Source organism: Bidens hawaiensis, unplaced genomic scaffold (assembly GCF_021521415.1).
Source record: "Bidens hawaiensis isolate Kalapana, Puna unplaced genomic scaffold, B.hawaiensis_p1.1 tig00020431_1, whole genome shotgun sequence".
NCBI classification, from domain to species: domain Eukaryota; kingdom Viridiplantae; phylum Streptophyta; class Magnoliopsida; order Asterales; family Asteraceae; genus Bidens; species Bidens hawaiensis.
In genome coordinates, this window is record NW_027493117.1 from 251,148 (window position 1) to 266,987 (window position 15,840).

The following is a 15,840-nucleotide window of genomic DNA, read 5'->3' on the forward strand; positions in this document are numbered from 1 at the left end:
CCTAGGGTCCGCCTAACGACTTTTTCAACATTGACTCCGACTACTCCCAACTCCCTAGTCGGCCGCCTAGGGTCCGCCTAGCGACTTTTGCAACATTGGTCTAAACCTATATAAAATTTCTTTTTTTAGGGACTTCTCTTTAGGACTTAACAATCAATGTGAATTTACGTACCTTTTTTCCGCATTCACATATTTTGGGGTAGCATATATACCGTAGTCAATTGCACTCAAGTTTTTATCTCAATTATTCAACCACAATTCAATTCCTTTTTTATGCATGATTAGTTGTATGCTATGTGTTTATGCCTCATGATTATGTGCTTTTGTGTTTATTTTAAGTTTGGTTTGACCTCATCCTCATATAAGAGTTGATTCGCTACCTCGCAACTTGCTTTGTGCCTATGTCAATGCTTAATATTCAAGTTATTCAAGTGATACAAGGTAGTCAATTATATATTCATATATACTTTCATTTTAATCTTCATGATTATGTGAACTGAAATTTTGTTATAATATTGTTTTGGTCAAAAATTAACAATTGTGATTTTACAACCAAATTAGTAAAATGGGACTAGGTGCTTGTAAATACGGCTTGAACACAGAGATTTGTTGCGAGGAAAAAACCTGTTATCCTTAGGATGACAAGAAAAAAACCCCGGGTGGTGAAAACTAACACCACCGATTTATTAATAACAAAGTGATTACAAGTAGCGGAGCTTAATCGGATCGTGATTACAATGAGAGCGAGTACTAGTAAGTCTCGAGTGCTAAAAAGTGTGTGTGTTGTGATCCGAGTTAGGCTCTATTTATACAAAAAATAAAGCTAACAATATGTTCTATATTTTAGGAAACTTTGGAATGAGTCCAATTAGCCGTTAATCCTTCTAATCAGCATGTTTGCTTAGCTGCCACGTTCTAATAACAGCAAGTGCGAGTCTTCAGGAGATCAAGCAACGGTCTTTGACCTGGTAAACAAGGAAAGTAGCAGACAATGTGTTAGTTATATAACATAATCAGGATTCTTGTTACCTTGGAGGATACCGCATCCTAGATTTGTTCTGAATATAATATTTACTGAGGATACTGAAAATCCGAGCCCTAACAATTGTCCCCAAATTTAACAGCTGTAGGTATAGGTTACAGCTGTAAAATTTTCAAATTTGGAATTTTGAATTCCGGGATGTGCGGTGCATTCTTGTTATACGTGTCAGCCGCCCGTTACCCTTGAATGTTTATATTTATCCAAGATAAATATTCTTTATCTCATTCATCCATCTTCATAGGTAATCTTCCTGATCTCTCTTACTTTTCATCTTCTCAAATCATGAGTCTGAAACCTCGTCCTTCCGGTATTGAGGATTTTGTGTCTTAGAATCTCCTAGCAAGTCTTGTGAATGAGATAAGTATTTTTGGTAACACCGATATTGTGAATCTTCAATCTCGGGGTTGTTTCCTTCTAGAACTGTTTTTAGGCCTTTTGATGTCGCACTTTCTTCTGATCATGTTTCAAAAACCTAGATATGCTTCCCGTTTTTGTCGTTTAAAATCGGCTTTTCGTACCCATTTCCTGCCTTTACCACTGAGTTCTTTTCCAGAACTGGTCTTAGTTATGCCCAAACTATGTCCATGGTTTGGAGGACCTTGTTTGTTTTGGAGAGATTAATCGCCGACCATGCTCTTTATTTCACCCTTTCTGAGCTTGCTTCTATGTATGACCTCCGCAGTCATGGTTCCTTCAGATACCTTCTCAAGACTAGATCCAGCCGTACCCCACTTGTTTCTAAAAATAACCAAAATAACGATCAGTGGAAGAGACAGTTCTTCTTTGTTATGAGAGACAGTCTTCCTCATCCTGAGGATCTACCGTATTTTTGGGTTGTCAAAAGTAGGATACATTATCTTGAATATATATGCGGATAATTTTTATGACTGATATGTTTTTTGTTTTTTGCAGCTTTGTAGTTCTTTGAGATTGCCCCTCCCACCACGAAAACTGAGCCTAAGCTTAGCTCACTATCAGCAGGCTTCGTTATGTCTGGTAAGGAATATTCGAAATGATAGTGTAAATATTTTAAGGATTAGGGATATTATTTTAAGAATCATCACTATCAGCAGGCTTCGTTATGCCTGTATAATCGTAGGTAAATCTGCCTCAGTCTTTGCTTTAGATGACATCGATAGCATGGTTTCTACTCGTAGCACCAAGAAAAAAGAAGCCGCTCCCGCCTCCGTACCAAAACCTGAGAGCAGTCGTGCCAAAGGTTCCAAAAAGAGGAAGACCCAGGAAGTTTCCGACTCTTCTCCAACCTGTAGCCTTGATTTTAACAAGGTATGCCTTCCAATAGTATCCTCGTATTTTGAAGATAACATATGTTGAGGAAAGTTTATTTTGGACAGGGACTGGAACAGTTATCCTCTAGCTTTAATGACCTTCATTATGAACTTCTTGATTCCAACACCCGCATAGCCGAGATGCTGAAGATTGCGAATGCCAAAACCGGCCTTCTTGATAAGAAGACAAAGGAGATTGAGGACTTGAAGCAGGAACTCTCAATGGCCAAGAAGGAGCTCGTTCACCAAGAGGCGGGTCGTCTGGTGCAGATCCAAGAGGTTACTGAGGGGGCGAAGAGGTCTGCTGCTATTTCCATCTTCCAGTCTCGGCTCAAGATGGCTAAGGAGGACAAAGATGCTGGTGTTGATACTTCCTTCTAGGATGTGGTTGCTTAGGAGAAAGTTTTGGCTGAGCTTAATGATGAGGAAGTGGAGGATGCTGGTCCTAATGGCGTGGAGAAGGTTGTGGAGGAGGCAGTAGATGTGGCGATCAAGGACGCGGTGAAGGCGGTTGGTGAGGCCGATCAATTGGGCAGTGATGGTGGTAAAGAAAAAGCTTGAGCCCAATTTTTTATGTGTTGGTGTTTGTGTTTGTTGGTCTGATGTAGGGTTGTAATGGTTGTTTGAACAATTTACTTTTCTGTCTTAAAACAATATTATGCTTAGGATATTAGGATACATGGGTGGAGGGATCTTGACTTTCCAAGACGAAGCCCACGATATCTTGACTTTTGGACATATGGCAATTTTCGGGTGGAGGGATCTTGGCTTTTCAAGACGAAACCCGGGTGTTGCCTTTTAATTTCCTGCACTTATGGTTAGTAATAATATAATCTTTTGGCTTTAAGCATTGTGTTCAGTAACTTACAAGTTTTAGTTGGAATATTACATGTCTTTAATTTTCTGAAATAGGTTACTTCGAGGATAATGTATCCTAAAAACATGCTTCTTGAATATTTATAGTTCCAGAAAATATATCTTTAAGACTTTTCATTAAAATATCCTGAGGATCACATATCTTGAACATAAAATAGATTATATATTTTTAGAATACATAATCAAAAGACTTATTAGGAATTGAAATAAAATATCTTAATGATAATATATCCTTATGCCTTGTGTGAGTTATCACAATTAAACCAAAAGATCATACCTTGAAATATAAATCGTTTAATAAAACTAAGTGTAAAGAGTACCTTTGTGGAGATCATTTATAAATCTATTTAGCTTACATATGATGTCCCCAACTGTTGATCTTTTTGAGTATCATGTTTCTGGAATTTTGCTAAGTTAACAACAACTTTGTAATATTTCTACATGTAGCGATTTGTCCGATCTTCGTTCTGTCAAAACAATGTTAGATAACCCTGGCGATAAAGCCTATTTACTGGCGACAAGGCCTTTGTACTGGCGATAAATCCTTTTCACTGGCGACTAGGCCTTGACTTGGGAGACATGAAAATGTCTAAGCTTGAGATAATACTGGGGAAAGTCCCAAACGTACGGGCATGTCAATGCCAAAACTTGAGATAACATGAAAATATTATAAACCTTAAATAACATGAAAATATTATAAACCGTTCTTTTTTGGCACTGGTGGAAGTCCTGAGTTGACATTTGAAGCAGCGGTGATCACCGGAGTATAGACTGAACTGGTTTTTGGTTGTGAGGCCATTGTAAAGAAAATGAAAGTGAATGAAAATGAAATAAACGGATTTTAAGGATTGAAGCACCATAGCCCCACGGTGGGCGCCAAATTGTTTTGGTAAAAAATTAACAATTGTGATTTTACAACCAAATTAGTAAAATAGGACTAGGTGCTTGTAAATACGGCTTGAACACAGAGATTTGTTGCGAGGAAAAAACCTGTTATCCTTAGGATAACAAGAAAAAAACCCCGGGTGGTGAAAACTAACACCACCGATTTATTAATAACAAAGTGATTACAAGTGGTGGATCTTAATCGGATCGTGATTACAATGAGAGCGGGTACTAGTAAGTCTCGAGTGCTAAAAAGTGTGTGTGTTGTGATCCAAGTTAGGCTCTATTTATACAAAAAAATAAAGCTAACAATATGTTCTATATTTTAGGAAACTTTGGAATGAGTCCAATTAGCAGTTAATCCTTCTAATCAGCATGTTTGCTTAGCTGCCACGTTCTAATAACAGCAAGTGCGAGTCTTCGGGAGATCAAGCAACGGTCTTTGACCTGGTAAACAAGGAAAGTAGCAGACAACGTGTTAGTTATATAACATAATTAGGATACCCGTTACCTTGTTAGGATAGCGCATCTTAGATTTGTTCTGAATATAATGTTTGCTGAGGATACTGAAAATCCGAGCCCTAACTAATATATATCAAAACTTATGTATTCTCACCAACTATTCGTAATTGACACTATCTGTTTTTATACATGCTACAGGTACAAGTGTTTGATGTTATCAAGATTGAAGACAATTAGTTTTGCACCTAGGGTATATTCAAAAGTTGTTGTAATTATTTGAATTTATTCTTATTGTGTAATTGAGATTTGATTTAATAAATTAAATAATTATTATCACTTTAATAGTGTCTCGAGCTTTTGAACAATCAGTGTTACGCCCAGGCATATTCCGCCTTAAGTCGGGATGTGACAGTTTGTTTTATAAAGTCTGGCTTTAATTAACAACAAATCTAACTCATTCTTTGTTGACATTATCATAATAAAAACGTCAGTTGGTTATTATTATTATTATCATCATTACAAGAGTTTAACTTTATATTTAATTAAAAAAGTCGGTTGATTATTATCATCATCTTCATCATCACAAGATTTTAACTTTATATTTAATTAAAGGTGTATTTGTTTTTATTAATTCAAGCCATCATCTTTTGGTCGCTGCTAGTCCCAACTAACTTATTGGTTGATAACGATCCCACCTGTCGTAGCTCCCAACCTTATATCTCGATAGGGGAGCTGTGAACACGAGTGGTGGTGTCGGTGTTCATTAAAATATTTGGCAGTGGAATAATTCATCAGGATCGTAGTTAGGAAAAATTATCAGAGTGTACCATTTTTATACAAACAAAAGTTTTATAGGGATAAACCCTAATTTACAAAACATATTTCTTTTGGTGACAGCCCACTTATTTAAGCTGAAAGGCTCGTATACATCATTCTTGTGTCTTTAACAAGTCACCTGAAACTTGTTTAAAATATTTGTTCAGCAGGAAATACCAGTGAACATTCATTTGTAAATGATACATTTATTACAGCATTAAGATACTTTTATACCTGCCTGCTTAATTACCGAAAGATACTTGTCAATTGACCGTATCTGTGACTGTGGTCATATTACTTATTGCCTGACACTTGTCCAATAAGTAACGTGTGATAAACCATTAAGGTAAGCCTTATATACAAAACTTCACAATACCAGTAGTAATCATCCGGTAAGTTTACAGTGACTTAATTACTGTAATATAATGAAAACCTTTTAAAAATATTTGAACTATCTATCACAAGTTTAATAAGTCTAAAGATCTCAATGATATGTTTGGAAAACCAGTTGTCTCACAAAAATGTAAGTTGTACAAAAACTCGAATGTCTCACCTTATATGTTTGCTTTTTTATAAGCTTCCTGGTAATTAAGCACCTAGATTATAACAACGTAGCGGAGGGTTTGAGTCAAATACAAATTAAATTAGCATGCTAATTGTGAAAATCAAGTAGTGTAATTATACATGCAACATAGTGTAATTACACTACGATGTAATTATATATTTACACGATGCAATTACATATTTACACTATTTGTACACATAATTACACTAATTAGCACGCTAATTTAATTTGTACGTTAACTTTCCCCTTTAGTATAAACCAATAATCATAACGAATCACAAGATTAGAAACTTTACACGATGGCACAAGGTTTCGCCTTGTTCAGGCAGGGGTTGGATTCGTGTATTAAAGCTTCTTTTGATCGGGTTAGTGTATCGTTACAGCTATTCGAGATTATGCCAACACTTATACTATAAGAAATCGAGAGAGATTGAGAGAATTGACAGAAGAATGAAGGCTGGGTCACTCCCCGTTGATAGTTGGTTATCGAGTTGGTTGCGTATCGTTACGGCTATTCGAGATTATGCTAACACTTATACTATAAGAAATCGAGAGAGATTGAGAGAATTGACAGAAGAATGAAGGCTGGGTCACTCCCTGTTTATATCTGGTTTTCGAGTTGGTCGCGTATCACGACAATATCAAATGAGGGTCATCGTGTAGCGCAATGGCCTTATAGGCTTGTCGAGTGAGCCCTAGCTATGCCACGCGGAGTGCCACGTGGCAGGCGATGTGTCATGGCTGCGAAGAGACCATGTCGCTTATCAAGAAGTATCATTAAGTAGAACTGAAAAGGTTTCCTTTTTATGGAATTAATATGTTTTGAACATATTGCAAATCAGTATATTTGCTAAAGGCTGTGATTGGACAGAAGGGTCATTCGGTGTTGGGTGTTGTGATAATAAGTGTAATGTTTCTATATGAGGACAAGGAAAGAAGCATGCTTAAGGAAAGGGTGAGGACTTGCTAAGTCGGGACAAGAAGCATATCATCGAGGGCTTCATGGACAAGCTACATTAAACAACTAAAATTCATAAACACCACTCGATGACTACAAGGTCGAGAGTAAGAAAGATAACACAGAAAGCTAAGACGGTTCAAGGAAGGATGAGACTGTGTGTGCAAAAGATAAGTGGATACAGGAAGTATTCCTTTAACAAGGATTAAGCACGTTTCGAGGATGAAACCTCTTATAAAGTGAGTAGACTTGTAACATCCAGAAATTCTAATAAATAATAATAATAAATTATTATTTTGTGTTGGAGAAAATTATTTATTTTGAATAAATAATTAGCGAAACCACTTCCCCCGAGCTCGAACCTGTGCGTGTGCATGTCGTGTGCCTCACACCCTCGCTAAGACCACTGCGTGTGTCTTGCCATATAAGAATGTAATCTTGTGAGTCCTCTTCTTTATAAAGAGCTTACAACTTTTTCTTTTTAGCGACATGGGACAATTCATTTCCTATTTCACTAATATGGGAGAAACTTACTTTTCCATGTTGGATTATTACACCACCTTTTTAAAATATTTGTTCTCAAAGGTCCGCGACTAATAGAGTTCTAACCACGTTGGTCGCAGATTGGCGAAAAAACGTTTTTGGCCAGATATATGACTTTTTTTCGTGAAAACGCAAAACTTTCGTCCCAAACATCTTTTTAACCTTAGATCGGATCTTTAGGAACCTTTTTCTATTATAATCCCACCAATTATTGAGGTCGCAGGAACCCTAAAACCATTGTCGGAATTGGTTGGTGGTGCTCAATTGGTGGTGGACTGGTGGTTGGTTGGTGTTGAGTCAGTTGGTGGTGGTGTAAAACCCTAAAACCATCGCAGGAACCTTTTTCCGACAAAAATATGATTTTTCTGGCCAAAAACATTTTTCCGACGACTAACAAATAACGACGTTAGGATTCTATTAGTCGTGGACCGTTGAGAACTAATACATTAAAAGATGGGACTGTTGAGACTAACAAATAACGACGTTAGGATTCTGCCAACGTAAGTTGGGACCGTCAGAGACCAAAAGATTATAGTTGAGATTAATAAAAACCAATACACCTTAATTAGGGGTGGCAAACCATTTCAAATGGGTCAGGTTGTTTTAAAAATCATATGGGTTGGTTTGGGCCTTAAGTTATAACTAAATGGGCCACTTGAAATTCTTCCTTCTTATTTTCGGGTCAAAATGGGTCGACAAATTTAAAGAAATTGGTCAATGTGGGTTAGTGTCTTAAGGAAAAGTGGCATGTTCGGGTTGAAATAGGCTTTGAATTGGAACGAGTTCTGTATAGGTTTTGGTTCGGATCAGGTTTTGAGCCGACACGAGTTTTCGCACTGGACGGGTTGGGTTTCGGTTTCTTTTTGGTCAATTTCGGGTTCGTTTTTGGTTTTTTGTTTCGTTTTGATCGGTTTTTTCAGTTTCATTTTTGTTCGGTTTCAGCCTTTTAGTTTCGTTTGATCAATTTTTCGGTTTCGATCAATTCGGTTCAGTTTGGGTTTTTTGTTTCGTTTTCGTCGACTTTTCGGTTTTGGTTCATTTCTCAATTTTTGTTGAATGAGGGCAATAGAGGAAACGTTTTATTATTTTTATTACTTTTTTTTGTGTTTTATTTATATTTTGATTTCTAATTTTTTTGTTATTCTTTTGAGGGTTTATGATCTTAATAAAAACCCTTAAAAAGTAAAAAAAAAAATCATAACTCAAAATGTAAGTCGAAAACGAAAGAAGTAAAAAAGATTAAAGCGTTTCCTCCGTTGTCCTCGTTCACAAAAATAAATAAATAAACCTGAACCGATCCCGTTTTAACTCGTTCCGACCATGACCTATTCTGACCCGGACCCGTTATGACCCTAACCCGTTCCGACCCGAACCAAAACAACCATTTTTTAATTGACCCATTCCGACCCTAACCCTTTTCGACCCTAACCCGTTTCGACCCAACCCACTTGCCACCCCTAACCTTAGTTATTAAAGTGATTATGTCTAATGTTTTGGATTAAGAATATTGTTTTTTTAAACATTATATTTTCGTTTGGGTTCATAAACTGTTCGTAAACAAGTTTCACTCCTTAATAAATAAACACAAACAAGATTTTTCGTTTAAAAAACGTTCATGAACAAGTTTAATACTAAACAAACGAACATAAAGATGACTTCGTCCAGTTCGGTTTAATTCATTTACAACCTGCGAGTTTATTAAAAGATGTGAAAGTTTGTAGGTGAAAATTTTCAGTATTTAGTGATGTGGCGGAGGATGGGTTCACTAACGTTCACCAACTTTATTCTTTCTAACTTCAATGCATTAAATATTAGAAAAATATTAATTAGTACTTAACAAATATTTATAGATAATTAGTATATCGTCAATTACAATAAAGCCCCTTCCGCTTCAGCCTTTTTACAAAGCCGACCCTTGGGGTGGCAGAGTGGTCGACGGCCACAATAGGGGTGTTCAAAATTTGAATCGAATTCGAAACGTTCGAAATTCGATTCGATTCGTATTCGAGTATAGTAATCGAATACGAATTTATGATTTATTATTCGATTCGATTCGAAATTCGAATTCAAATTAATACACACACATGTAATTTGTATATATGTATAATTTTTTTGTTTGGGCTCTATAATAATAAATGTCCATTACAAAATATCTAAACTCTAAGCACATATTATTATTTTTTTGTATTTTAGTTTCGAACTTACTATCACATGGTATTGTAGCAACTTTAAACTAATATTTGTGTGTTTTACAAATATGATTTTGGTTTTTGATTTTTTAAACATATGTAAACTTGAATCAAATCGAATTTTCGGTTCGTATTCGATTCGAATTCGAGTTTCAAATACGAATCGAATTGAATTTCGAATATAACATATAATACGAAAACGAATTCGAATCGAATAGTTCAAGTTTTATTCGAATACGAATACTAGCAAAAAAATAAATTATTCGATTCGATTAACTTGAAAATTCGTTATTCGATTCGATGAACACCCCTAGGCCACAAGCCCGACGCCCTGCTAGACCTGGATTTTTTTTTTTTTGAAAAAAATTATATATATTTTTATTAAAAACATGTATCTTTAATGTTTAAACACAAAACATAAACACTAGCTTGGTCTAGTGATAAATAGGTATTACTAGCCTCATTCGAGACATGTTTCATTCTTTTTTTATACAAAAGTTTTTTATACAACCCAAATTATAACCAACTAAGCCTATATAAATATTAAATTGTTTAAATCCAACAAAATACTCTTACTCAAGGCCAAAAAAAAATTTCGCCGGTCCAAAAACTTTTTTGTTTTCTCAGAGCCGGCCCTGCCTTTTTAAACCACCATTTCCGCCCACCTCTAACAACCACCACCGTTGTGCACTACCACAATAGATATAAAAATACCTCATACAACTAAATCAAAATCCACCCCTAAAACTTTGAAGGATTTAGATGTAAAAGGGAGGATATCTCATATTTTTATTTGAATTGAGATTAAAAAGTGAAAGTTTATATCAAATTAATAAAAGCATTATTCATACTTTTATATGAATGATTTACATAATATACTCAATATTGTCATGTCTAAGACTCTAAGAATGCATTTATGATTATTCTTAATTGAATTATCAATTTCAACCAAAATTTGTAAATGGATATTTTATTTTTTTTATTCAATTATAAGTAGAAAAAAGTGAACTAAAAATCAGTGTGACCACGGCGATTTAAAATAATAACTATAGAGAACCAACAAAATACAATTACGTACACTATCCAGAATATTAGAATTGGCATTAAAGCATATTACTTTTGCATACTTTTACGTATAAATGTTAGAAGGTAATCCGTTATTATGTATGAATTATAATTCTGAAAAAAATAAGATAAGAAAAAAACTTACGTCACTTAAATAATGAAGCATTCACATTTCATCCTTCACTTAGTTATGCTATTAGAATGCAAATCCTTATAGGGTGATTAATTATAAAAAAATTTAGAAAGAAATAGTGAAATGAAGCTAAAAGATTGATTTGCATATTAAGTTATTAACTAATAATTCTTATATATATATATATATATATATATATATATAAGTTTCTTTAACACCCACGCCCATGATGTCCTTCATGCTCCCGCTCTCCCGCCTTTCCTCGACCAGACAATAGCAATGTTTCGCACCCCTCTAGCTAGCGTGACTTGTTTCCAAGCCACTTCTTGAGTATAAAACAGACTACCTACAATATTATACATGTGTGCATCACTACTAATGATCATAAAACACTCATTTTTCACTATTATTTTATTTAAATAATCATTTTAAATATTTTTTAAAATGTTATAATTAAAATGATAAAAATAGTAAAACCAAAAGTGTTAAAAAAATGTTAAAGGATATGCGAAGCATCATCCTTCACAAACGATCACAACTCTCCCGCGTGGTAACCGTTTTAAAAGATCTCTCTTTCTTTCTTCTACAAAAAACACACTTTCTCCCCTCACCCCCTCTCTTCCTTTTTCTCTCTTCTTTCACGTTTGCGCTCAACGAAACTAAAACCTTTGACCGCGATCCTCATATTAGAATAAATAAATAAAATTACATTTATGCACTCATTACTTATGGAATGTTAATGATGATTAGAAACAAGGTAACAACAACATAAGATAAAATCAAACATATAATCTCCATACTCAAGATGATATTATTCATAAACCCTAAGATGCCCCCCCATCTCTAAAAACAAGACACGTGGCATGAGCCACTCTTCATCCCTTTTTATATGCACAGATTTTCCATATTTTTCTATCCTCCTTCTCTCCAAGCAACAGACAACTCATCTCTCTTCTTTCTCTCTCTAATCCTTTCATCTTTCCGATCCCCCATTCACTTATCATTATCATCATCAATATCAATCAATTTCCCGTCTGGGTTTGATTCATTTTGCAATTTCCCATCTGGGTTTTCTTCAGTTTGCAATATCCCATCTGGGTTTTGTTCAGTTTGCAATACCCATCTGGGTTTTCAATGAAACAGATTATGAACGGCGGTGGCGGCGGCGGCGGGTTGAGAATTCCAACTGCAGCCGAGGCTCAAGTGGCGGAAATCTTGCTTAATATGCGGGAGTTAATTAAACGACGTAGTTTTACTTGGGGTGTGAAGAAGAAAAGATCTGTCTTGGTTTCCAAATCGGAATCGGAGACTCGTCGGAGAGTTGGTGGTGGCGCGCCGGAGAAAGTGGTGGCGGCGGCGGCCGAAGCCGATAAAAGCCCTACAACGCCGCTTTGTTTTTTACCGGCGGTGAAGAAAAATATTAAGAGAAAGGTAAATTTGTTTGATTAATCTGGTGATTGTTTTTATAAATTTTAAGCAATTTTTAGATTTGATTTCTGGTTTAAACTTCAACATTTTTTTATTTTATTTATTAATTTATATCTTCTTATCATGTTCTTGCTCCTTTTTTTTTCAATTTCATTTGATTTCTTTAACTTTTAATCAGTTTTGGACATCTGGGTATTAAAATTGGAGTAATTATCATAAATCATCATCAATTATAAAATTTTGACTTTTTTAGTTGAATGCTTGACTACTTTATGCTTAATTTACTTAGATTAACTTTATATTGATGGTTTAAGTTTTAATGTTTTTTTTTCCAAAATTATTTACAGGCAGCAGATGATTTGGTGGAGAGTTACAATAGAATGCAACAAGAAAAAGAAATTCTATTAAGGGTATGATATTATTTTTGACTTTTTAATTACTTGGAATATTTTCTTAATTCTTACTTCAGATTTTTATTAATATCATGTTACTAAATTTTAAACAGGAAACAAAGGCCATGAAAACCCTGCATCAAGGACTTACTTTTAAAAATATGGAATTAAAAGCAATTATACAAAAGGTAAATTTTAAGCCAATTTTGCTAGTGATCCGCATTTAATTTTGGTTATAATTATTTATTTGAATTAAATTTTTTGAAATTATTTTAGGTAAAGCATTCGAGAAACATTGAAGATTTCCACCTATGGAATAATTCTAGGAAAATAATTGACCAACAAAGTTATTATCCACAAATTTCCATGTTTGCCCCTCCGACACAACAACACCAACAACAACATTGTCAACAACTGGTGGTAGATCCCAACAATTGGTGTTCCGTTAACAGTCACAGTGGGGGTAGATTTGGGTTGTTCAATCAGGTTGATCCACGTGTCAAGATTCATGATTTTATGGGTTGTTCTCAACCGTTGGATCAAAGTAAATACATGATGGTGGATAATCATCTAACGGTGAGGAGTGCTGCAGCAGCTGCTAGGCAGAGAAGGATATTGAGGATGAAAGAGAACAAGAGAGTATCAAGAGGGAGTAGATGACAAGAATCAAGGTGATGGTGAGTTGACTTTTGTTGGTCAACGGAGAGAGGGTGGTTTGGTAATTGACTAATACCATTTGGGTTATTTTTGGGTTTAGGGTTAGTGATCCATGAATTAGTTCAAAGACATTTTTGAAATACAATTTATTTTGGGTATCTTTTTAGATGTTAAGGGAGAGTTAAAATACAAATGAAATTAACATGTTAAATATGAGAATCAAGTAGAGTAATTATGTAATACAAGTGGAGTAATTATGTAATTACATAATTACTCTACTTGTATTACATAATTACTCTACTTGTATGTATAATTACTCCATGGTGTAATTACATAATTACTTTACTTGTATGTATAATTACTCTACTTGATTCTCACGTTTAGCACGTTAATTTCATTTGTATTTGATCCAAACACTAGATGTTAAAGGGTATTTTTTTTATAAAAAAATTTAATTGGTACTCAATCGGCTTCGAATATTTGAGCAAATTATGTTTATTGGTTGAAAAGTTCTATTTTAAACGTATATAATAATCGAAGACTGATGGACACAGTCATACTTGATCCGGCCTCAGTATTTTCTGTTCATGCTTTCGGTTTTACTCAGGTATGATTTTTTGCTTATCCTTATTGACATGAATATTTAACGAAACACCAAAGAAGCAATGGTGGGAAACTCTTAATGTTATAGTGTCACACGTGTTATTAATACTATATATAGTGACTTGGTCCGGCCTCATATATTTTTCGTTTAAGCTTCCGGTTTTAATCGGGTACAATTTTTTGCTCGCACTTAGTGTTAGTGACTGTATATAACGAAAGGCACTAGAAGCAATAGTGGTACATGCTACGTGTCATGTATCTTATAAATACTATATAGTTTAACGTATTTTGAAAATACTGTATTATTATATTAACATTTATTTTTAGCTAATTACTTAATGTCTTGATTTTTCTGGTTATAAAACATTTTTTATCTCTATTTTAGGCATATTTTTATCTTTTATATTATAGAAATAACATTTATACTTGGAATAAATTACAATTTCGTGAAATTTAACTATTTAATTACTTAGTTTCCATCATTAATTGGATTTCAATTCAACATAATATAGTCCGTTTTTACCCTTCATCTTTTTCTAATTCAAAAATTTATTTTTTACTTTATCATAATTGAATTTACAAATAAAAAACGTTCCAAGTTGAAAAGTTTTTCTTTAAATGTTTCACTATTTAAAGCACAATTGATGTCAATCAAAGCAAGTGTTGAATAAACAAGATTGCTAGAACTCTGGCAATACAAGCCATGGTAAAAGTGATCAGTTCCTTGAAGTGGCAATCAAATGTTGATCCATTACATACCAATTGATGGGAAAGAAATATGTGGCCAATCTCATTTTGTTACAAGGGATAATAAGTAGGTCAGCAAACGAACTAAGTGTTTAGTGAATTGTTTATGAGCTGTTCGATAGGAAGTTCGTTTATCGTTTATTTAATAAACAAACAAAAGTAAACAAATTTTTTGTTCATCTAGTTAAACGAGCGAACATGAACGCATGTCTCATTCATTTCGTTCGTCGAGTTTACAAAATTAAGATATCACCTATTACAATTTAGTCAAGTTTTATTAATTGTTAGGCCCAATAAGTTAATGTTTAGTCGATATTCACTCAGTTATGTTCGTTTATATTCATTTATTTGTCCAGTTGTTTGTTCGTTTAGGTTCTGGAGCCATTCGTTCAAACTATTAATGAATGGCCATAAACCAACACGACCATGTCCATTTTCTAATTGAACAAACACAAGAAAAACTTGTTCGTTTGATTATGCTTTTCCCATCCTTAATTTGATTAAAGTTAAACGAACGAACACAAACATGCTCCGTCCATCTTCTTTGGCTCGTTTATAAGCATATTATCTCAATTTATCACAATTCTTTGGCTCGTTTATAAGCATATTATCTCAATTTATCACAAAACATTCTTCTACTAGATCATCTGGAACAATAATAGATTACTTTATTTTGGTTAAAATATCATTATTGTTATCCACCCACTACTCTACTTTCATAAAGGTAATTTAAAATTTGCATAGGACTCTCTTAACATGATTTGAAACTTCACCTTTTCCCATTTCATTGGCTTGTTTGAAAACTAGCTAACGATATTATGATAATCTACATGTGGTGGACGTTGATAAAGTTTTCGTTATATTTGTTTATTTTCCTAACTACTTAGCAATTGCAAGTAACTATTTTCCAATTTCCATAATTAATAATTTAATATTATATTAACATGACATGTGCTGATTCTTTGCGGTTCCAGTCAAACAAAAAACTCTTTTTTTGAAAAACCGATAACATTAAAAAAGAAAAAAACCACTCACAAGCCACAAGAGCTCAATATAAACGTACAAAGCAAAACAAGAAAGTACAAACAATACATATTGCAATCTAATTGGGAAGTTTGCAAAGTTAAACATGCATCAATCTTCCCAATCCAAGCTCGATCTTCGGCTTTTATATTTTACCCATTAAAAGA

The 15,840-nt window shown here is 34.2% G+C and overlaps 1 protein-coding gene across 1 annotated transcript; it reads left to right on the forward strand.

Moving 5' to 3' along the window:
* The first annotated feature begins 11,837 nt into the window (after nucleotides 1–11,837).
* On the forward strand, nucleotides 11,838–13,342 carry LOC143560713 (uncharacterized). The gene is made up of 4 exons (XM_077048954.1): nucleotides 11,838–12,254; nucleotides 12,599–12,661; nucleotides 12,757–12,831; nucleotides 12,920–13,342. Exons 1-4 carry the CDS (start codon nucleotides 11,958–11,960, stop codon nucleotides 13,301–13,303), a joined length of 819 nt encoding a protein of 272 aa, XP_076905069.1. The 5' UTR covers nucleotides 11,838–11,957; the 3' UTR covers nucleotides 13,304–13,342.
* Nucleotides 13,343–15,840: the final 2,498 nt, after the last annotated feature.

What these genes read in the sequence shown, in the direction of transcription:
- LOC143560713 (XM_077048954.1), top strand. Translation starts at nt 11,958, where the DNA reads ATGAAACAGATTATGAACGGCGGTGGCGGCGGCGGCGGGTTGAGAATT. An exon ending in AGAAAAATATTAAGAGAAAG is followed by an intron (nt 12,255 to 12,598) that starts GTAAATTTGTTT and finishes AATTATTTACAG; the next exon opens with GCAGCAGATGATTTGGTGGA. An exon ending in TAAAAGCAATTATACAAAAG is followed by an intron (nt 12,832 to 12,919) that starts GTAAATTTTAAG and finishes AAATTATTTTAG; the next exon opens with GTAAAGCATTCGAGAAACAT.